Source organism: Eschscholzia californica, unplaced genomic scaffold, assembly GCF_041429995.1.
Source record: "Eschscholzia californica isolate CP2 unplaced genomic scaffold, dmEscCali1.0.p SCAF_1, whole genome shotgun sequence".
Taxonomy (NCBI): Eukaryota; Viridiplantae; Streptophyta; class Magnoliopsida; order Ranunculales; family Papaveraceae; genus Eschscholzia; species Eschscholzia californica.
Window position 1 is genome coordinate 84,468,461 of NW_028238198.1, and position 22,275 is coordinate 84,490,735.

General features: G+C 35.0%; 1 protein-coding gene and 1 long non-coding RNA gene across 3 annotated transcripts; both read left to right on the forward strand.

Moving 5' to 3' along the window:
* Positions 1-1,064: 1,064 nt before the first annotated feature.
* On the forward strand, positions 1,065-3,264 carry LOC147570286 (putative F-box/LRR-repeat protein 9). Its single transcript, XM_086656872.1, has 3 exons — positions 1,065-1,339; positions 1,532-1,826; positions 2,462-3,264. Exons 1-3 carry the CDS (start codon positions 1,282-1,284, stop codon positions 3,033-3,035), a joined length of 927 nt encoding a protein of 308 aa, XP_086512998.1. The 5' UTR covers positions 1,065-1,281; the 3' UTR covers positions 3,036-3,264.
* Positions 3,265-19,682: 16,418 nt separating this feature from the next.
* Positions 19,683-21,340, forward strand: LOC147570287 (uncharacterized). Of its 2 annotated transcripts, XR_015239092.1 has the most exons (4): positions 19,683-19,735; positions 19,866-19,931; positions 20,080-20,229; positions 20,974-21,340. It is a non-coding gene; the product is annotated as an uncharacterized LOC147570287 (long non-coding RNA). The 2 variants fall into 2 exon arrangements; XR_015239086.1 differs by lacking the exon at positions 19,683-19,735 and having other exon boundaries at positions 19,749-19,931.
* Positions 21,341-22,275: the final 935 nt, after the last annotated feature.

The window sequence follows — 22,275 nt, forward strand, 5'->3', positions numbered from 1 at the left end:
TAAGTTGAGGGCCTTAGTTAACTCCATCGTTAATGAGACCCTTAAATATAACTTATTAACATGTTTGGGTTATTTCGAGAATTATCTCTTTCACTTAAAAAGTAAAAAATACCGATTTGAAGTGGCAGAGCTCTCCTTATACTTCTTGGGGTCCATGAGTTTTAAGTCCAAAATAAAGTTCAAAAAGGGTTTAGTATCCCATCTTCCTAGAAAATGGGTTTTTAATCCTTTTCCGTTTTGAAAGAAACACCAGGTTCCCACCCCACCCTACGAGCGCGCTAGATCCCTCTTGGCTAACGTCGTCGAGACAGATCACATGGTCTGACTTCCCGTGTAGATGTATGTTCGACACGGGAAGTCAACCCATGTGATACATAATGTGTTATGTATGACACATATAAAAAATAAAATAAAGTATGAAATTTTAACAATAAATAACAGGTAAGTTATGAAACAAAACAAAAATCAATAAACATAAAAACATTGTAACTTTGACATCTAGACATACTTTAACTAATTGAGAAATTTGGCCAAAACTCCATAAAAAATTTGAGTTTTGGTTAAAAATGATTTATCAACTTTTTATAGGCTTCAGCTCCCTATGACATTTTTGTAAATAATCTAATATAGGGAAAAGACGAAACTGACTTTATTGCAAACGAGAGCGCAAACCAGTTTGCAAACGAGATTGCAAAGCTTTGCAAGACAAATCAAATCGCAAAGTAGTGCAAACTAGTTTGCAAAGCTCTGCAAACAGATTGCAAATTGTGAGCAGAGTCATTGCAAGGCAAACCAGATTGCAAACTGGATTGCAAAGCTCTGCAAACCAGATTGCAAAGCAGTGCAAACCAGTTTGCAAAGCTCTGTACACCAGACTGCAAAGCAGTGCAAACCATTTTGCAGAGCTCTGTAAATCAGATTGCAAAGCAGTGCAAACCAGTTTGCAAAACTTCTCAAGCTAAGATTCTAAGGGCAATTTCGGCATTAGAAATGGGAATGTTTTTAGAATTGTCCTTCAAGACTATTTCCAAACTATATATGGGGCCTAAAAGGACAAAAAGATAACTTGTCTTTTTGACAAAAAAACACATGAAATTGGACATCCGGCCCAATTTCCTGGTAATAATATTAGGGTGGACTAAATGTGCCTTTAGTTGTAGATTTTTTGAGTGGAAACCTAAAAATTATATACCAATGGGCATAATTTATTGCTCTTCTTTTACGTTTGAGAAAATCTAAGGTTCTCTGTTAAACCCTAGAAGACGTCGATTGAGTGAAGAAATGGCAGCAGAATGTAGCAGAAACTGCCATCCCCGCGTCTCCAAAGAAATGGCATCTGGTCTGTAAAACCTTACAATTATTTCTTTTTCTATGATTCCTGTATTTAGAAGAAGTTCATAATTTTTCCCCAATTTGAAACCCTACAACTTTATCACTTGAAAGATTAATTTGAATCACTTGTTTTATTTCTAAGTAGTAATCAAATTTAAATGTGTGTGTGTGTTGATGAAGTCTTGTTAATTCAATTTAGGTTCATCAGAAGAGATGAGGGACTGGACTAAATTGCCACCAGAAATTATGATAATCATATTTTTAAAACTAGGGTTTTTTGAAACGCTAATGAATGCTCAATGGGTTTGTTCTGAATGGAAAAAGATTACCTTCCAACCTCATCTATGGCGTTCGATACATTTGCCTAGGCATTGGGATAAGTTACGAATGCCGAAAGTTGCAAGAGAAGCTGCAGATAGGAGTCATGGACAATTGGAAGAGTTGTTTATCGAAAATTTTGCAACTGATGAACTTTTACAGTATGTGATTTCTAGGTCAGTATCTCAAATTCTCAATATCTCAATCAACATGTTTAGGAGTTTCATCTTTCATTTCCTGTTATGAATGTTGGACTAATAACTTCCTTCTCTAGTACTAGTTAAATGTTATGGATCTAACGGTTGGTCGATGATATGATCCGCAAATTATGAACTCATTCGGACATCGGAATTCCTTAGTTTGATACTAGTTTTAGCCTGTTCAGAATACCGCCATTTCTTTTGTTCTATGTAGCAAGGATACACTTCTTTTGTACATATAATCACCCGTTTGGGCTTCCACAATCAAGGGCGGAGCGAGGGACGACCAGCCTGGGTTTAGGTTTAACATGTCCCATCCTTGGCACGTCGTAGTAGTGCAGGTCTTCCAAGAGTAATGGTACCCTTACCATTTTCCATGTTACATAAGTTTCAAGAAGATGTATATCTCTTTAATGCCGAGAGCAGTTTGAATCTCACCGCTTCTAAGAGATTATTAGTATTCACTCCAAGAATGCGGGCATGACATGAAAAGTCTGTTTTTTACTTTTTATAATGTATATAATGGATAGATGGGTGCATATCACTTTATCTTACCAATATAGCTTTACAACATAGTGCAAGAAATCTCCATTCTTTTTTTTTTATTGTAGAAGCAAGAACTTGAGACGGCTTGGGTTAGCATATTGTTACGAGGTTTCAGACGATGGGTTGATTGATATGGCTAAAAGACTCCCGCTTTTGGAGGAAGTTGAACTGCGGTTTTGTTCATTTTCACCAGAAGTTGTTGAAGCTTTTGGTAAACAATGCCCTCAGTTGAAGTCTTTCAGACTAGATTGCCCGGAAAAATGTATGGGAGTGGATGAGTACGCACTAGCCATTGCAGAGACCATGCCTCATATACGCCACCTCCGTCTTTTCCTAAATCAATTATCAAAGGATGACGTGAAGGCCATTCTTGATGGTTGTCCTCACCTTGAATCTCTTGACTTTTCTCAAAAAAATGATCTTCTTATGGATGATAAAGATCTACGTAAAAGATGTGTAGATGCCGGACTTAAAACATTAGGGGTTCCAAATTATGTTGATGAAATTAAATTTGAAGATGATGATTTTGAAGTACCAGAGGATGGATCTTTCGTTGATGAAGATGATGGTGGGATGTTTGTCGACTTTCTAGATGAAGATTATTCTGAACTAGAACACTATTCTGAAGAAGAGGAATAGTCTGGTTGTTGCTTTTATTTATATTCTTCTAACCTTGATAATGTGTTTCGTATTTCCAGTTCAGAAGGTAAAAAAATTGGTGTCTGAAGTAATATAGTATAGTTTTGTTCCTTAAGTGAAGCCCCAATAATTGAGAGATTTTACTGCTTTTAATCTTTTATCACTTAAGATAGAGCTTTGACTCTAAATCATTTGTAAAATTTCACCCCTTCAAGACATTTTTTTTCCATGCAGGAGATTCTAGGCCGGGTACTTGTTTTTTTTTTTTTTTATTGAGAAATTGACTACGTTAGTAGTTACAAAGTATTAAACTCACGAAGATGATAAGCACGATAACCGCCGAAGTTAAATCATGATAGAGGCCTTATGCCCGACAGGATGAAAGAGGCCTGAAGCCCGACGAGTTTATACATTAATTGTAGAAATAATAACCTAAGTTCAATATTTCCCAGATTAACACTTCTGGTGGATCGAACCCGAACTTCTACATTGCAAAGTAATGCACTAACTAACTAGACTATCAGTTGTTGGCAGGCTGGTTGCTTTTTGTTGGAGAAGAAAGAAGAGGACATTCATCCCTTGATCATCTTGTTTAAAGAAAGTGTGACCTAAGGTTGGTGGTATATTAATTAATTGGGTTAATTACATCTTGGCCCAATTTGTGATCAGCACTGTTTTGGCTTCCATCTGTGTTTCGCAGTTTGATTTGGCTTCAACTTGTTCCGAAATTATCCTTGTGGGTCAAAATGAAAAAAATTTCACAACACAATTAAAAGTACCAACGTCACCTTATATCTCCCTCTCTCTCTTCCATTTCATCACCTCTCACATTCGCTTCATCTTTGTCGCCACCTTATCATCTTCTCTTGCGAAGGTCGTCGGCCTACTAAATTTTTGTCGACCTTGTATCTTGCAATGATGTTTCTCCAGCTGGATTGATCGAAACGGCAAAAAAACTTACTGGAAGAACTTGAACTGTTCCATTGTTCATTCACGGCAGAAGTTCTTGAGGTTGTTGGTCGTTTATGTCCTCTATTGAAATCTTTCTGTCCAAACTACTGAGCCTACTGGTATTTACGCTTACAGTGCAATGACAAGGCCCTAGCCATTGCGAAAAGCATGCCTCAACTTTGCAAACTCAATCTTGTCGGAAATAAGTTGACAAATTATGGCCTAAGTGTCACTCTCGACAGCTGCTCACACCTTGAATCTCTTGACTTGCGACAATGCTTCAATCTCAATTTGGAAGGTGATCTACTAGAGAGATGTGTATATGGAGTTCGACATTTGAGACTTCCGAGTGATTCTTCTTACAACCATGAGAATATAGACATCCTCCCAACTAAAATATGTGAGTTTGGATATGAAATATTAACTTCCATATAGTAATTAGTAGCTATGTCAAATTGAATTCATATTAGTTAATAGTTTATAGTTGGAGGCATTTTCATCTAATCAAAGAACAACTCAACATCATTTTCGTTTGTGTAGTTTTTGTAACTGATTCACTTCATTGATAAGATACTTTAAGTATTGATTAATATTATCGTTCTACTTTCGATTTGTTTATTGAAGTATAAAAAGGGATTGAGGTATCGATTTGTTTTTGACGCTTTAGATTATGGGTAATGAATTTGATGAAAGGATTAAATGTTTTAGATCCCACAGTGAAAATGAAATGTCGTTTCGTTCGTGAATATCTTGATATCTTCTCAATCATGAAAGAATACTTAAAACAAGTGGGAGAACGAACATTAGACCCATCTTAGAAACATGTTTCGTTGGTAAGTCAGTTGTGCAACATCTATTTACCACATGTTTGGGACAACCCGTTTGCCACTCATCAGCCTAGATGTCGTACAACTCGTTTCCCTCTGGTAGAGATTTTGGCCCTTTTTACTGACTGCGAATCATGAGTCTATAAACTTCTACAAGAGTCCATAAACGTAGAAAACAAAAATATAGACGTGCAGAGAGAAAATATAGTCATTCAACACTAAAAAGAAAAAAAAACTGCAGATGCAAATTGGAGTAGAAATCGATGAACAAAGATAGATACTTCAAACATGTGTTTCGAACAACTTGTTATTCATAAGAAACTGATGGAAGACTGGAAGAATGAGATTTAGATTGGTTTTAATTTATTTTTTAGAATTTTATTTTAGTTATTTTAATTATACATGAAATTTAATATATTTTAATGAATTTTAATTAATTTTTAGTTACAACAATTCAAAAGTCGAATTCTATAATCTCTGTTGGAATTCTGACGTTGAAATTGAAAGAGATCAGAGAGTCCCAAATTTAAAGACACTCAGGATTGACAAATAGGAACCTCTACGTTAAACTTGCTCTAAGTGATATAATCTTGCTGGTATGATATTGTTTGGAGTCTCCCTCAAACTCAAAAACCTTGATGCCCCAAAAAAGCAAAAGTTAATGCCTACATCAATATCAACCTTTAGAATGTTGATGGAGCATTAGTTGGAGCATATAGAAATTAAAAGATAATTATTATCTTGTGTTTTGGATGAAAATAGAAGTGAACGAGGAGAGAGAAAGTCCCGTTTTTCACCCCCTTTTCACCCAAAACGAAAACCCTAAATCTCAATTATCTCCTTTCAAATCCTATCAATCTAACCACAATACTCACATGCAACTAGCTATTCTAACCCAGATTACCAAATTACTCCAAAAAAGATCAAATCAAAGCCTCATAAACAAAAATTAGCAACAAATATCTCACTTTCATCAACAGGGACATGAACTAAGAGCCAACAACATCAGTGTGTCGCGAAAATCGGTGGCTGGAGTTGACTCGGATCTGAATCAGGGCAGTATTTCCCCCTTTTCACCTTTTAATAGTTACTAGGCAGTTGTACTTTAGGGTTCTACAACACAATATCGATTTAATCGTATAATTTTCAAGTAGCTTATCATTTCTCCACTGTTATCCTTAATCACAGATCCAGTTTTATTCTTTATTATCGTTTTTCTTTTGTTGCTGTACGATCTTAGTTCCATGAGCAGAGTTAAGCTTGTGTTCATCTTGATTATCTGGCATAAGGTTAGGATCACTAATCATCCTCTTGCTGAACCCTTATGCCTTTCAATCAGGTCTGAAATAAATTTCATTCATCTTAACTTTCCGTTTGACCCAGGCCGACACAAGACTTCGAATATAAATCTCTATCCTCATCATGAAGTTTCTCTTGCTTATACTCTTACTTTTGATGATAGCGTTGGGCTATGGTGACCTTATAGATGTAACTCTGTTGACTATTTCTGTAACATGTTCACTTCCACCCCTTTTCGCAATTTTATTGCGTGCATTTGTCGGATTAGCGAAGTATTTATACTTGGGCTATAACGGCGATCCCAATTTCCAGGTGTCTGACCTTTGTCTACTTTGTAGGAAGTCGATCAGATACGGTCTCTGAATATGGAGAATACTGGTGGGATACCCCGGAATCATTCTATGGTTCCATCTTGCAGACACCTTTGTTTCTTCTTGAAACTATGGGTGTGTTTAATCCATGTTAAGTGTTACCAGAAGTTAGGTAAGAGTTTTATCTTTAATACAACCAGACGGACTCTCATGATCAAAGTTTTCTTCATGCTTAAGAAGAGAAGCCAGCCTTCAAACTCACAGAATGAAGAGTGCTATACAAAGCGAAGTTATTTTCTGCACTTCTTCAGCTTTGTTATTTTGGTTTACTACTTTATGTATTGTAATTTTGTGTTTGTACTTTGGATACTATAATAGACTCTTGATGTTAATGTATTTCCTTTCAACAAAAAAAAAAATCTTGTGTTTTCAACAATTGGTAGGTGATATCTCCCTCAAGTAGCAGCAGTCCATGCATAGTAGGGGATAGGGTTGTCCAATCTCCTCGTAATTGTAGTTGAAAAGTAAACCCTAGATTCAAAAAAAAAAAGTTAATTTCTATTTGGCCCCTATTTTGTGACCAGCTTTCTTTATGGCTCCCAAATTTCTGTAAATTCAAATGACCCCCTATTTTTCATGTAAATGACATAACTACCCCTCTCATTAATATATTTTCAAAATAAAATTAAAAATAAATCTTTAATTCCACCTCATTTCCTTCGTCGGAGAAGGTAATGTGAGTTGGAGAGAGCATGGGTCAGTTGGAGAGAGAGAGAGAAAGAGGTGAGTTGGGAAGAGAGGTGAGGTCTGAGGTGGAGAGAGGTGACATGGAAAGAGATGTGTGGTGGAGAGAGATGTGAGGTGGAATTAAGGTTTTATTTTTAATTTTATTTTGAAAAAGTATTTTAAAGGAAGGGTAGTTAGGACATTTACATCAAAAAAGGAGGCCATAGTTGAATTTACAGAAATTTAGGGGCCATATAGGAAACTGGTCACAAAGTAGGGGGCTAAATAGGAATTAACTCAAAAAAAAGGTTAGCAGAATTGAAATTAAAAGATACAGAAGGAAAAACGATGACTGAGACAAACATTCTTTTTAATAAAAGATATTGTCCGGAAACCCTTCTCAAAATTTAAAACACAGTCCTTCTTAGAAATAAAATAACCAAGTTGAAAAAAAAAATCGGTGTCCTTAGAAAAAAAATAACTAATTTAAAAAAAAAAAACAAAAGGTCTTTTAAGGGTCAAAAAAAGAAATTAAAATCTTTCTCAATAAAATAATAACTAATCTAAGAAAAGGAAACAAAAGAAAATAATACCAAAAGATTAGGGTCTTTCGAATATAGCAACATTAAATATGGAAAGTCGGGTGAAATTAAGGTTAGAATTTCGTCACATGTATGTTTGTGCCCTGGGGCACGGGATATACCCTAAAAGCCCTATACTCAAATATGGTCTAATAGGCAATCTTGGGGATAAAATGGTTAGTTAGTCACATTTGGGAGGCCAAAGCAAAATGAGAAAGAGAAAGGAACGGAAGTTTAGGTTAGTGGTCGGTACTTAGGTTAAAAGGGACGCCATTCAAAAACAACGCGGAAATTTGATCGTTAACGACTAATCGTTATTTCCGTTGTTTTACTCGTTTTCTTTTCCTCCTTTTGACCTACTAGACTATTACTATAAATTTAACCTCCATTTTCATTTCTCCTTCAATCTTCCCAACCCCAAAATCTCCAAACCAAGAAGAAGAAGATCTTTGAGGATTGAGATTCATTTCTTGATTCACAAATCTATCAATTTCGGATCATCTTGTGAAATTATTGACTTCGATTTCGAGCCCATTCGAAGAGAGTGAAGAAACAATGAAGTGAAAGAGTTCAAACAAGCAACTAAGGGGAACTCAATAGATGGATATGCTCATATGCACCAAATTTCCATGGTGGGTGAAAGTTACTCGAATTTCGACTCCGATTTGTCTCTTGACTCTACTTCATTAATCCCTGAATGGGTTACAAAACTCGACTTCGAGTTAGGTAATTCGTCTCATTTTACTTCACCAAGTAATAGCCAAGAGCAATCTAGCTCGCCCGATAATTTATCGGGTATTAGTCCTATTGATAATTCTTCCTTCGACACGGATATTACCCAACCCCGTTTCTCAAACAATCAAGAACAACGGGAAGAAGAACCAAGGTCCCATTTGGATTCAGTCTTTGTTAGACATGTTCTTCGAGAAATTGAAACTGTTCTAATGAGTCCTGATATAAACGAAGACGATGAAGGAACAACTCTGGGTGGTGGTGTAGATCATGGGAACAGACGGCCCGACCCTATATCAAGTCAACCTCATAAAGAGCAACGGGTTAGTCAGCAACAGAGATCTAGCCATGGGTTTAAGGCAGAAAAACGTCATCTGAGTGACAAAGGAGCCAATGTCATACCAAGAGAACCCTAAAGGAAACTTGAAGAAGTTGTTGATTGATTGAGCAAGAGCTCTATCTGAAAACAGGATATTTGATTTTGATAAACAAGTTGAATATGCAGATCTGTTGTATCAATCAGGGGAAACCAATCCAATGTTTAGGGGCTTATATGGTAGAAGGTCTAGTGGCAAGAAAGAACGGGTCGGTACGAATATATATCAGGTATTGATTGACGAGTACCCGGAAGCAGTGAGTTGCTATCATATATGCGGATCTTATACGAACTATGCCCATATATGAAATTTGGATATATGGCAGCAAATGGTGCAACAGCAGACGCATTCAAGAACGAGCACAGGGTTCATATAATAGACTTCCAGATCGGTCAAGGAACACTGGAACACAATGGATGACTCTGATACAAACGCTTGCAGCAAGGCCTAGATTTATTAAAACAAATGATTCAATAATTAGTTATTATTTTCGGAGGAGTAACGGAAACAAACATCCTTTTTTAATAAAAGATATTGTCTAGAAGCCCTTCTCAAAAATTAAAATATAGTCTTTCGTAGAAATAAAGTTACCTATTTAAAAACAATAATCGTTTCTTTCTTAGAAATAAAATAACTAATTTAAGAAAAAAGAAACAAAATAAATTAAGGGTTACAAAAAGAAATTAAAATCTCCCTCTCTCAATAAAATAATAATTAATTTAAGAGAAAAGAAACAAAAAAAAATGATACAAAAAATAATAACTAATAAAAATCTCTCTCTCAATAAAATATAATAATAAATTTCGTAACAATTGATTGATACAAGTGTCTGTGCCCTCACTTGATGAATGCACGTGACGTTTTCGTTGGCCCTCATGTCTTCACCTACCCATCATTTATATGTCTTTTTAAGGTGGTCCCACATTTAGGGCGCGTCTATAGGGGCTTACTAAAACTACTGTAGGCGCCTCTTCTCTGTAGGCGCCTATCAAATTTGCTTGAGCGCCTCGAGCGAGCACCCCCCACCAACCTGTCGTTCTTCTTTCTTCTTCTTTCTCAATTTACTTTCTCTCTCTACTTTCTTCTTTGTTCTTCTTCAATAAAATGTTCCGCAATAACTAAACTCAAGGGAATGAAACGAACAAGAAATATGATATCCACCCTTGAAATCTTAAACATCTACCATAGAAATCTTCTCTTAGAAATCTTAAACGTCTACCATAGAATTCTTCTTCAAAGCTTTAAAACAATAAATAAACCCTAAAAATCTTCTTCAAAACTCTGAAACCATAAAAACCCCTAGAAAATCATCTTCAAAACTTTGAAAGCATTTAAAACCCTTGAATCATCTTCAAAAGTTTGAAAGCATTAAAACTCTAAAATCATCTTGAAACCTCTTCAAAGATCAGAAACCCTAAAAATCCCATTGAAACCAAAAAAAAAAATGAAAACCCTGGTTCCGGACTCAGACTGAACTGTTCGAACTCACTCGGGTTGGACAGTCCGAGTTTATTCGGACTGGGCTAGTCCGAGACCACCCTTTGGGTCTCGGACTGATCACCCGGAACGGGAGGCGCCTTCAGCTGTCGGGATTTGACCGTGGGTCAAACCCTTTGGGAGGCGCTTACAGCAATTTGGGAGTCGCCTTTAGATACACCCCCACATTTAACTCAACTTCCAACCTCGACAATCAACAAATAAAAATTGTAAAATTATAGTCAAATCGAAAAGGTCACCCTGGTATACCCACTCAAGATTGCTATCTTTTTTTAGTCTGATCCACTGAAGATTTCAATTCTAAGTTAATAACCTAACTTTTTTTATCGGTTGAAAGGGTTAATAACCTAAGTTAGGAGGATAATGAAATTATAATTTATAGAGTTATTTCCATTTTGGCCCCTTACTTTGTGACCATCTTTCTTTTTGGCTCCCTAATTTTCATAAATTCAAATTTAGCCCCTGTTTTAATGTAAATGTTATAAATACCCCTCCTATAAATATTTTTGCAAAATTAAACTACCCTACTAATTTTTTTAAATTACCCTTTTTGGCCTCTCTCTCTCTCTCTCCACCTCACTTTCTATAAATGGCACAAATACCCTTCCTATAAAATAATTTTTTATGAGATATTTTTTAATAATTTTATTTTGAAAAAATAATTATAGGAAGAATATTTATGACATTTACATTAAAATAGAAGGTCAAATTTGGATTTATAAAAAGTAAGGGACAGACAAGAAGTTGGTCACAAAGTAGGGGCCAAAATGGAAATAACTCTAATTTATAAGCATAAAGTTTGTGTAATTCCTTATAAAATGTTTGGTATTTTAATAACCTAAGTTGGGAGGGTAATGAAATTATAATTTAGAAGCATAAAGTTTATGTGGATTCCTTATAAAATGTTTTTTTTACAACTCTTTATAAGATGTTTTTTTCAGAACTCGTTATAAAATGATTGGTATTTTAATCCGTTTCAATTTAGTTGTTTTGTCAGTCGGTATCTGCATCAGTACATAGGCCTCACAGTGTAGAACAATAAACTATTTTTTTTTTGTTGAAATGGAGAACGATAATCTTTTTTTTTTTTGTTTGTTAAAAGAGGAGAACGATAATCTAGTAACTAGAAATATAATGTCTAGGTCCAAAAAATGAAATGTCGACTCTAATTCAAATGAGGGAAATGAAATTGTACATACATTTTCGAAATCAATTTTTTGGATTTAGAAGGTTTCAAAATTTGTTGGATTCTTCGAAATTGAAACAAAAAAAAAGAGAAATTATTGAGAAGAAAAGCTAGAAAGATAAGATTCTCATGTTATCGTGTCTGATTGTTGAGATTAAATACTCAATCTTTCTATATAATGAGAACTGAAGATCGAAATTTGTTTATCATACCTTCTTCTATCTTCAATAATCGATTTTAAAGTTTTGTTGAAGAATTTAAAAGAAAATCGAGAGAGAAAGAGAGGGAGACAAAGACAGGAGGGGGGAGTGGATTTTGGTGGAAGCTTAGAATATAAGGGGACCATTTTTACTTCATTACAAGTAACTCTTGTGTTAACTCAGAATAACCCTCTAACTTACTAGTCATTTAAGTTCAGGCTCCTAATCTAACTCTAACTGTTTTAGAGTTGTTGGGTCAAATGATTAAAATTTTCTTCTAAATTTTTATTGCAAATTAGAGACCCCTAACGGTCTATTTTATTTTAGGGTTATTATGGTCAAATCATATGGTTTAGATGTCTAGTATAGTTTAAGAGAAAGAGAGAAAGGAGAGAAGTGATGATAGAGAAAGGAGAGAAGTGAATTAGCAAAAGGGTGCTTCTAAAGGCACCGGGTCAAAAGGATGTTAGCATCCGAAAATTTTATTGATTCGGGTCAATGACAATTGACCCGAGTTCTCTCTAAGCATCGGTTTTAATGTGGGTGACGTTCACCTTCATTTGCTTCTTCCATCTTGTTCTTCCAAAACAAAACTGATACTATCTCCTCTCCTTCCTCCTCCTTCACTAAGAAGAACACCATATATTATGTCCATTTAGATGGTGTATTTATGAAAAAGATTAAATAAAGTTCTCCACTGAAACTCAAATACGAAGATCAAGCAAAAGATATATATATATATATATATATATATAGCAAATGTTAAAGGCCAATCCCTTTGCATTATTCATCTATACTCAAAATTGCAGCAAAATTACTCATCTATATATATATATATATATATATATATATATATATATAGATGAGTAATTTTGCTGCAATTTTGAGTATAGATGAAGCTAATGATGAGTAATTTTCTCTTGGCATCTATCATTAGCATCTTTATGTTCTCCACCTTCATTAGCATCTATCATTAGCATCTATATATATATAGATGAGTAATTTTGCTAATGAAGCTAATGATATTAAATTGTCTCTTCAGTATTCTTTCAAACATGATAATAATCCCCTTAACTTTATATCAGGTAGTCACTTATGGTTCTTGAAAAAGAAGAACATAAAGATGGTGCTGATGATATTAAATTGTCTCTTGGGTATTCTTTAAAACATGATGATAATCCTCGTAACTTGGTATCAGTTAGACATCTTATGGCTCTTGAAAAACAAAAACATAAAGATGGTGCTGATGATATTAAATTGTCTCTTGGGTATTCTTTCAAACATGATGATAATCCTCATAACTTGGTATCAGGTAGTCATCTTATGGCTCTTGAAAAAGAAGTGCATAAAGATGGTGCTGATGATATTAAATTGTCTCTTGGATATTCTTTCAAACATAATGATAATCATCATAACTTGGTATCAGGTAGTCATCTTATGACTCTTGTAAAAGAAGAACATAAAGATGGTGCTGATGATATTAAATTGTCTCTTGGGTATTCTTTCAAACATGATGATAATCCTCATAACTTGGTATCAGTAGTCACTTATGGTTCTTGAAAAAGAAGAACATAAAGATGGTGTTGATGATATTAAATTGTCTCTTGGGTGTTCTTTCAAACATGATGATAAACCTCATAACTTGGTATCAGGTAGTCATGGCTCTTGAAAAAGAAGAACATAAAGATGGTGAGAGAGAAAGTAGAGAGGTGAATCATGAGAGAGAAGTGACACGTGTAATAGTGGGAGTACTAACTTGTGAGGATGACGTAATTAAGTGGGACTTTAATCATCAAAAGTGGTTTTCGTGGAGAGAGAAATATGCCAAGCGTGGGCATCTGACGAGTTATAATTTTAGATCACCCGGATCGACGATATACACCGTTGATTGTTTAGATTAAAAAAGCACAAGTTGGTACTGTTACAAATATTCAGTTTAGCCTATAAATATAAAGAACGCCTCCTTCAATCACAACCACTTTCAGTCCAACAACTCATTCTCTCTCTTTAAAATCTGAAAGCCCAATCACTCTCTAAATTCCATCACTCTCTAAATTCCATCTCTGTTCTCTCTATTCAATATCAAAAATGTCAAAAAAACCTGTGGTTGATATTGGTGATTTCAGAGCGATTTCAGAAAATATTGGTGATTTAAGAGTGGAGACTTAACCCCTTCATGACGATGCTGATGATATTAAATTGTCTCTTGGGTATTCTTTCAAACATGATGATAATCCCCTTAACTTGATATCAGGTAGTCATCTTATGGCTCTTAAAAAAGAAGAACATAAAGATGGTGTTGATAATACTAAATTGTCTCTTAAGTATTCTTTAAAACATGATGATAATCCTCATAACTTGGTATCAGGTAGTCATCTTATGGCTCTTGAAAAAGAAGAACATAAAGATGGTGCTTATGATATTAAATTGTCTCTTGGATATTCTTTCAAACATGATGATAATCCTCATAACTTGGTATCAGGTAGTCATCTTATGGATCTTGAAAAAGAAGTACATAAAGATGGTGCTGATGATATTAAATTGCCTCTTGGGTATTCTTTAAAACATAATGATAATCATCATAACTTGGTATCAGGTAGTTATCTTATGGCTCTTGTAAAAGAAGAACATAAAGATGGTGCTGATGATATTAAATTATCTCTTGGGTATTCTTTCAAACATGATGATAATCTTCATAACTTGGTATCAGTAGTCATCTTATGGTTCTTGAAAAAGAAGAACATAAAGATGGTGTTGATGATATTAAATTGTCTCTTGGGTGTTCTTTCAAACATGATGATAAACCTCATAACTTGGTATTAGGTAGTCATGGCTCTTGAAAAAGAAGAACATAAAGATGGTGCTGATGATATTAAATTGTCTCTTGGGTATTCTTTCAAACATGATGATAATCCTCTTAACTTGGTATCAGGTAGTCATGGCTCTTGCTAGATTGAGAAAAATAGTTTTGTAAATAGTATATATTGTAACTGGTTTGATAAGTCGTTTTGCTGTCACGATGTTTATAACTTATTAAATGAACTTTTGAAAACGTGACGGGTTTTGGATTGGTCTTCTACCAGAATAACTCGTGTCGGTGAGTACTAACCCCCTACCAGTTGTTAGTTTGCAGGTGTTTGATCGTAGCCTCGAGGCGGAGTGTGTGTTCCAGCCGGTGATAGTGTTTGACAAGGCTAGCAGTGTTACGCCGTTTTCTTTGGTTTTTCGTTATTTTAAAGTTATGTTGTTATTGCAGAACCAAACTGGATTATGTATATATATAACACTTAAAGTCGTTTATGAGTTGTATAGATGTTTATGCGGCTTTTGTAGCTTTTTTTGGTGGTTCAGGTTTCGACCCGAAACTGAGTTGAGTTTTTTTAGCTTCCACTCGATAGTTTATTTCTTGTATATGCGAATGTATGGTTTGCATGACAGGTTTTACAAGTACGACCGATTCGATTTATAGAGGAGACTCTGCCGGATTTTTGTCTCGTCGTGAATTGCCGGGGCGTGGTCGTGTCTTTTTTTAGACACGGGGCGTCACATTTCGACCGGAAGGGGCATGTGCTTCCAAGTCATATTGCGAAGTCTATTTCTACTGCAAAGTAATGTTAACTTATCAGGGATCAAACATGTCCAATTTCTTATTAGGAACCAATTCTCGTTTAGCCGAAAGTACTAGAGTTAGCTCAAAAACTAATGTTCGGAATGGGAATTTTGCTACATTTAGTCCAGGGGCTAATTTGAAATGTGGTTTTGGTTCTGGAGTTACTTCAGGGGTTAAAAGTCAATCTGGAACAGGTTCTGGAGTTACTTCAGGGGCTAATGTTCAATCTGCCAATACGTTGGGAGATACTTCAAGGGCTGATATGCAAGGAAAAACTAATTGGGCTAGCCTTTTTGCTAAAAAAGAGGTCACGGGTCGAGAAAAGCTTAAGTTTATACCTCCTTCCCGCAATGATGGTAAGGTATGTGCTTCGATTCCTCCTTCTAAAGACTCACATATTAAATTTTGTGAGCGATTTGTTATTGGTACTTTTGTTGGTAGACGTCTTGATTTTGGTTTTGTGAGAGATACCTAGCTTAAGTTATGGAAACCTAAGGGTGATGTGCAATTTTTATTGGCTAACAACTGAAAAGCCGATATCTATTGCTTAAGTTATGGTTTTGTGAGAGATACTCCTTTGCTTGAAACTATGTAAAATAATATGACATTGTTATCTGTTACTCCTTCGCTTAGATATATTATAAGAGTGGTGGAGTTGGAAACTTGGAACTTTTTGTCACTTTGCCTCTTTATAACCTATGAATGAGAATGGGCAATAAGTACTGGAACTTGGATTTTGTCAACGCAGTATGTTTTGTATTGAGCTCTGACTTGCGATTATTCTCTCATTTTCTGCCCTATTTTATAGTATAAATATCATGTGCCAGCTTTGTCTTTCCCTGGATTGGGCTCTGTCCGGGAGCTTGACTTTAAAAGTCCCGAGAGAAGGCAAGGGATGTGACTTTGCTTAAATGCTTTAACCTTTATGTGAGAGTTGGCTAACAACTGAAAAGCTGATATCTATTGCTCTTATGGTCTTATCCAATTTATTAGTTCCCGTTCATTTTTTATTTTTTTGTTAAGGCCTATCCGAATAACATCTTGATTCAATGAAACAAAAATTATATGCAAGTCTTGTTTGGGATTTTATATATACTTTACGTTTCTATGATATGTTTGCATGTTCGGAGTATAAATAGTTCATATCTAAATCCTTCACAAGTTCGATAGTCCTTGTGATGCGGCTAAGCATATGGAGTCCGTTGATGTTGTGGCAAAGGAGCTAAGCAGCTGGAACGAAGTTTCTGATTATTATCCCGTTTTGAATACACGCGCAGTCATCTGACGAGTTATAACTTTCGATCACGGGGATCAGACAATCTATCCCGTTGATTAAAAGACCACAAGTTGAAACACATTTTGTTCTTTCTGTTATAAACATTCAGTTTAGCCTATAAATAGTAATTAAAAACTCATCTTTTAATCACATCCATTTTCAGTCCAACTCACTCTCTCTCTCTCTAAACTCTCCAATCACAACCATTTTCAGTCCTGGAACTCGTTTTCTCTCTCTCTATACTCTCCTTTAATCACAACCATTTTCATTCTCTCTCTCTAAGCCCTCTCTCTCCCTCTCTAAATTCCATCTATCTCTAAAATCCGTCTCTGTTATCTCTGTTCATCAGTACCAAAAATGTCAAAACAAGCGGTGGAAGTTAACCAAGAAGAAGAAGAATTTGCTGATTATAACCATGACTTCAATGAATTTGCTGATCCAGAGAATTATTTCCCAAATGATAAAACTGATAGTGTTAAAAACCTTGAATGCAAACCAGATACTATTAAGTTTGATGATCCAATCGACTTTGTTGAGGGTGGTGAATCATTTACATATAATCTTGATGAGGGTGGTGACTCGTTTAAGAATCAAGAACCATATACTATTAAGTTTGATGATCCAATCTACTTTGCTGAGGGTGGTGAATCATTTACATATAATCTTGATGAGGGTGGTGAATCTTTTAAGAATCAAAAATCATATAATCTTTCTGAGGGTGGTGAATCATTTACATATAATCTTGATGAGGGTGGTCAATCTTTTAAGAATCAAAAACCATATAATCTTGCTAAGGGTGGTGAATCATTTACATAAATCTTGATGAGGGTGGTGAATCTTTTAAGAATCAAAAACCATATAATCTTAATGAGGGTGGTGAATCATTTACATATAATCTTGATGAGGTGGTGAATCATTTAAGAATCAAGAACCATATACTATTAAGTTTGATGATCCAATCGACTTTGCTGACGGTGGTGAATCATTTACATATAATCTTGATGAGGGTGGTGAATCTTTTAAGAATCAAAAACCATATAATCTTGATGAGGGTGGTGAATCATTTACATATAATTTTGATGAGGGTGGTGAATCATTTAAGAATCAAGAACCATATACTATTAAGTTTGATGATCCAATTGACTTTGCCGATGGTGAATCATTTACATATAATCTTGATGAGGGTGGTGAATCTTTTAAGAATCAAAAACCATATAATCTTGCTGAGGGTGGTGAATCATTTACATATAATCTTGATGAGGGTGGTGAATCGTTTAAGAATCAAGAACCATATACTATTAAGTTTGATGATCCAATCGACTTTGCTGAGGGTGGTGAATCATTTACATATAATCTTGATGAGGGTGGTGAATCTTTTAAGAATCAAAAACCATATAATCTTGCTGAGGGTGGTGAATCGTTTAAGAATCAAGAACCATATACTATTAAATTTGATGATCCAATCGACTTTGCTGAGGTGAAGAAGCCCCATATAATCTTGATGAGGGTGGTGAATCATTTAAGAATGGTGATTTTGGACCAATTAATAACAACACATAAATCTGGGATATCTTTAACCATGATATTGGAGCCGGGTTTTGGGGGTGGCACTAAGGGCAATAGCTAATTAGGGTATAAGGGCAATTGCTACTGCAAAATTTTTAGGGAGAATTACTGAAACCCCCCAACTTTGATAATGTCTTTACTGAAACCCCCACTTTAATTAGTAATTACTAAAACCCCCAACTTCGTTAAATTAAACGGTTTTGTGCCGTTAGAGAGAGTGAAATGACTACAAAACCATTTACTAAAACCCGACCAGAAAAAATACATGAAAATGGGGCGCCGGATGCTAAATAAGGGGCGCATATATCAGTAGTTCTCTTCTCCCTCACTGCCTCAACAAAAATCGCACAATCGCACATCTCCAACCCTTTTACCTCCATGAAAAGGATTGAAAGTTTTTCAACAAAAATCGCACATCTCCAATCTAGGTTTAATGTTCTTACCAAAAAGACAACATCTCTAGAAGCCATGATTACAATATCAACACAAGAAATAGCATTTGGGAAATTTTTCTCGCCTTTTTAATTTCATCAATGGCTTCATATGATTGAAGTGAGTCTATATTAGAAAGTGATATTTTCTTACCAATTGGTGATCATGTGATCATGGTGGTTTTTACCTTAGAGATAGACTGAAGGTTATTAACTTATTAAATTTGAGAGATATTGGACTTTGATGATGGTCATTGAGTTTGTTAGAAGGGGAATAATGAGGGTGAGAAGCTTGAGGGGTAGGATTCATGATATGTTCTTTCCTTGGTTGTGTCTTCTGGCTTTGTGGTGGGAATTGTTGGTCTCCTCCTGACGCCATTGTTGATTAAGAAAGCTTTGATTTGCTAATCAAACTTGTTGTTAATTAAGTAGGATTGAATTATGAATATGAAGAAGGAATTGAGTGATGATGAGATTTATATAGTGAGAATGACAAAGGGACATGGCTGCCATGTTTCAGTTAAATGAGGTATAGGTGTCAATTGAATTGAATGCATGAATGAGGTATTGGACTTTGATGAATATGTGTGTTGTTGGATTCTCTGAACCACCAAAACCCTAGTATGACTGAAATTGATAGGGTAGTATGACTGAAATTGATCACTAGTAGTTCAGAGAATCCCATCATATAAAATATGACCAATGGTTGCATATACATGTGATAGGGTTTGGGTGGTTGTGCATGGTTGCAATTTGATAGGGTCTAGTATGACTGAAATTGTCATCTCATATGAATTTTGAGTCATCTTGGCCCTCCATTTACATCTTCTCTATTCATTTCAAATAGTTGGGAGGTTTCAGTAATTACTAATAAAATTGGGATTTCAGAAATGGGGTAAAACGTTTTAAAATATCAAAGTTAAATCTAACGAAGTTGGGGGGTTTCAGTAATTACTAATTAAAGTGGGGGATTTCAGTAAAGGCATTATCAAAGTTGGGGGGTTTCACTAATTCTCCCAAATTTTTAGTCTTTTTCTTCTTCATCTTCTTTTGTTTTTTTACTGAATTGGGGGGGAGGGAAGGGGTGGCGCCGGTAATGTTGAAGATTGGATGGTGCTGAATGGGTCTTGGTGAGTGGCGTCATCTGTTAGAGGGAGGGTTATATTGTCTTTTCATGTTTTTCTTTTTTGTTTTTTACAAATCAATACTGAATTCCAATGAATAAAACTGTTCCCCTGATATTATTAGGGTTTTTTTCAGTTTCCATTTCGTCTCCTTACAAAATGTTTGTTTGTTCAGTTTCCATTTCGATCTTCTTACACACAGGTATCTCTTTCTAATCTGGGTTGGAATTTTGGTTTATTTTCCTATGATAGTTTATAAACCCTAAATTACATTGAAATCTACCCAACGAGTTCGTGTGAAGACAGTTAGGGTTGGAATTTTGATTTTTTGGATATTTTTTCTATGATAGTTTATAGGACATAAACCCTAAATTACATTGGGAGATACTTCAAGGGCTGATATGCAAGGAAAACCTAATCGGGCTAGCCTTTTTGCTAAAAAAGAGGTCCCGGGTCGAGAAAAGCTTAAGTTTATACCTCCTTCTGGCAATGATGGTAAGGTATGTGCTTCGATTCATCCTTCTATAGATTCACATATTAAATTTTGTGAGCGACTTGTTATTGGTACTTTTGTTGGTAGACGTCTTGATTTTGGTTTTGTGAGAGATACCTTGCTTAAGTTATGGAAACCTATCTCATCAAAAAAAAAAAAAGTTATGGAAACCTAAGGGTGATGTGCAATTTTTGTTGGCTAACAACTGAAAAGCCGATATCTATTGTTGAAGTTATGGTTTTGTGAGAGATACTCCTTTGCTTGAAACTATGTAAAATAATATGACATTGTTATCTGTTACTCCTTCTCATATATATATTATAAGAGTGGAGGAGTTGGAAACTTGGAACTTTTTGTCACTTTGCCTCTTTATAACCTATGAATGAGAATGGGCAATAAGTACTGGAACTTGGATTTTGTCAACGCAGTATGTTTTGTATTGAGCTCTGTCTTGCGATTATTCTCTCATTTTTTGCCCTATTTTATAGTATAAATATCATGTGGCAGCTTTGTCTTTCCTTGGATTGGGCTCTGTCCGGGAGCTTGACTTTAAAAGTCCCGAGAGAAGGCAAGGGATGTGACTTTGCTTAAATGCTTTAACCTTTATGTGAGAGTTGGCTAACAACTGAAAAGCTGATATCTATTGCTCTTATGGTCTTATCCAATTTACTAGTTCCCGTTCATTTTTTATTTTTTTGTTAAGGCCTATCCGAATAACATCTTGATTCAATGAAACAAAAATTATATGCAGGTCTTGTTTGGGATTTTATATATACTTTACGTTTCTATGATATGTTTGCATGTTCGGAGTATAAATAGTTCATATCTGAATCCTTCACAAGTTCGCATATGGAGTCCGTTGATGTTGTGGCAAAGGAGCTAAGCAGCTGGAACGAAGTTTCTGATTTCTACAAAAGAGCATCGGAGTTGTACATTGAGTGTGGAAGATCACAACCTGCTTCAAATGCTTGACATTTTAAAAACTAAAATTTTATAATCTCACTGTAAAATGTATTCGCTTTCACACCCTATTTCAACAACAAGTTCGACAACTATGACAATGTGACTATGATAGTATGATTTGAGGGTTGAGGGTTGAGGTCTGCCTTGTTATACAATAGTTAGTCAACTATGCGTAAAAGTGGAGTTTGGAGTTCCACTATATGGGAGTGAACAAAGCATTGATAAACCAGTAAAAAATAATAAGAAACAAAAAAGCTTTTAGTATGTCTGAAACTACCTTATGGAGCCGAAGCCACTGACATTTCAGATTGGGAGACTAAAGCAGACAAGTCTGAAACTGTTTACACTTTTTCACTCAGAGACAGGTACAACTTATAAACCTAATCTTTTACTTTCTTCAAGGGCCATTGCTAAATTGCTAATAGTACCACACAATATATTAACCTAACATAGACAACTTGTTTATCCTATAGTCAAGAATAAGGCCGACCCTCAATTCCTTAAGTAGTGTTTGTGATAGTGAGCAATATCAGAACTCTGACTTGGGTATTACTGAACTCACTCGGCTACTTAATACACATTTAGGATACGGGATAAACCTCAGTCGGAAAGGTTAGTTCTTCAAAGCTTACTTGTACAAACAAAAGATTAATAAAAGATCGCTGACCAAATTCATAGCTTATATTATAAAGAGACATTAAGATTTTGAAGAAGCTTCATGTATTCATATAAATAACTAAAGTTCAAATAAATAATTCAGACACTAGAAAGAATCTAAATGGAATTATCTCTTGATTTTTGCTTCAAGTAAATTTTAGAATTCAGTAAAATTAAACTACTGACACACGACACTAAATAATTTTTAGCTTCACCTAGCTTGGAAATTGTAGTTCTTTTCTGTGTCATATAAAACTTTGCTATTGTCATCTTTTAAGTCTTTATTTTATAAAATAATATGTTATAAATGTTTAATAAAATCTTATTTTATCTATTTCTTATAAAATCTATTATTTTATAAACTTTTTTAAATAGTCTTTATTTTATAAATTGTGATAACCAAAGATTGTTTTACTCGCAAATTTACTTCAAC

Bases quoted from the DNA above. Each gene is read 5' to 3' on its own strand.
- LOC147570286 (XM_086656872.1), top strand. From the start codon at position 1,282: ATGGCAGCAGAATGTAGCAGAAACTGCCATCCCCGCGTCTCCAAAGAA. The intron at 1,340-1,531 runs GTCTGTAAAACC...AATTCAATTTAG, and splicing joins CTCCAAAGAAATGGCATCTG to GTTCATCAGAAGAGATGAGG. The intron at 1,827-2,461 runs GTCAGTATCTCA...TTTTTATTGTAG, and splicing joins TTACAGTATGTGATTTCTAG to AAGCAAGAACTTGAGACGGC.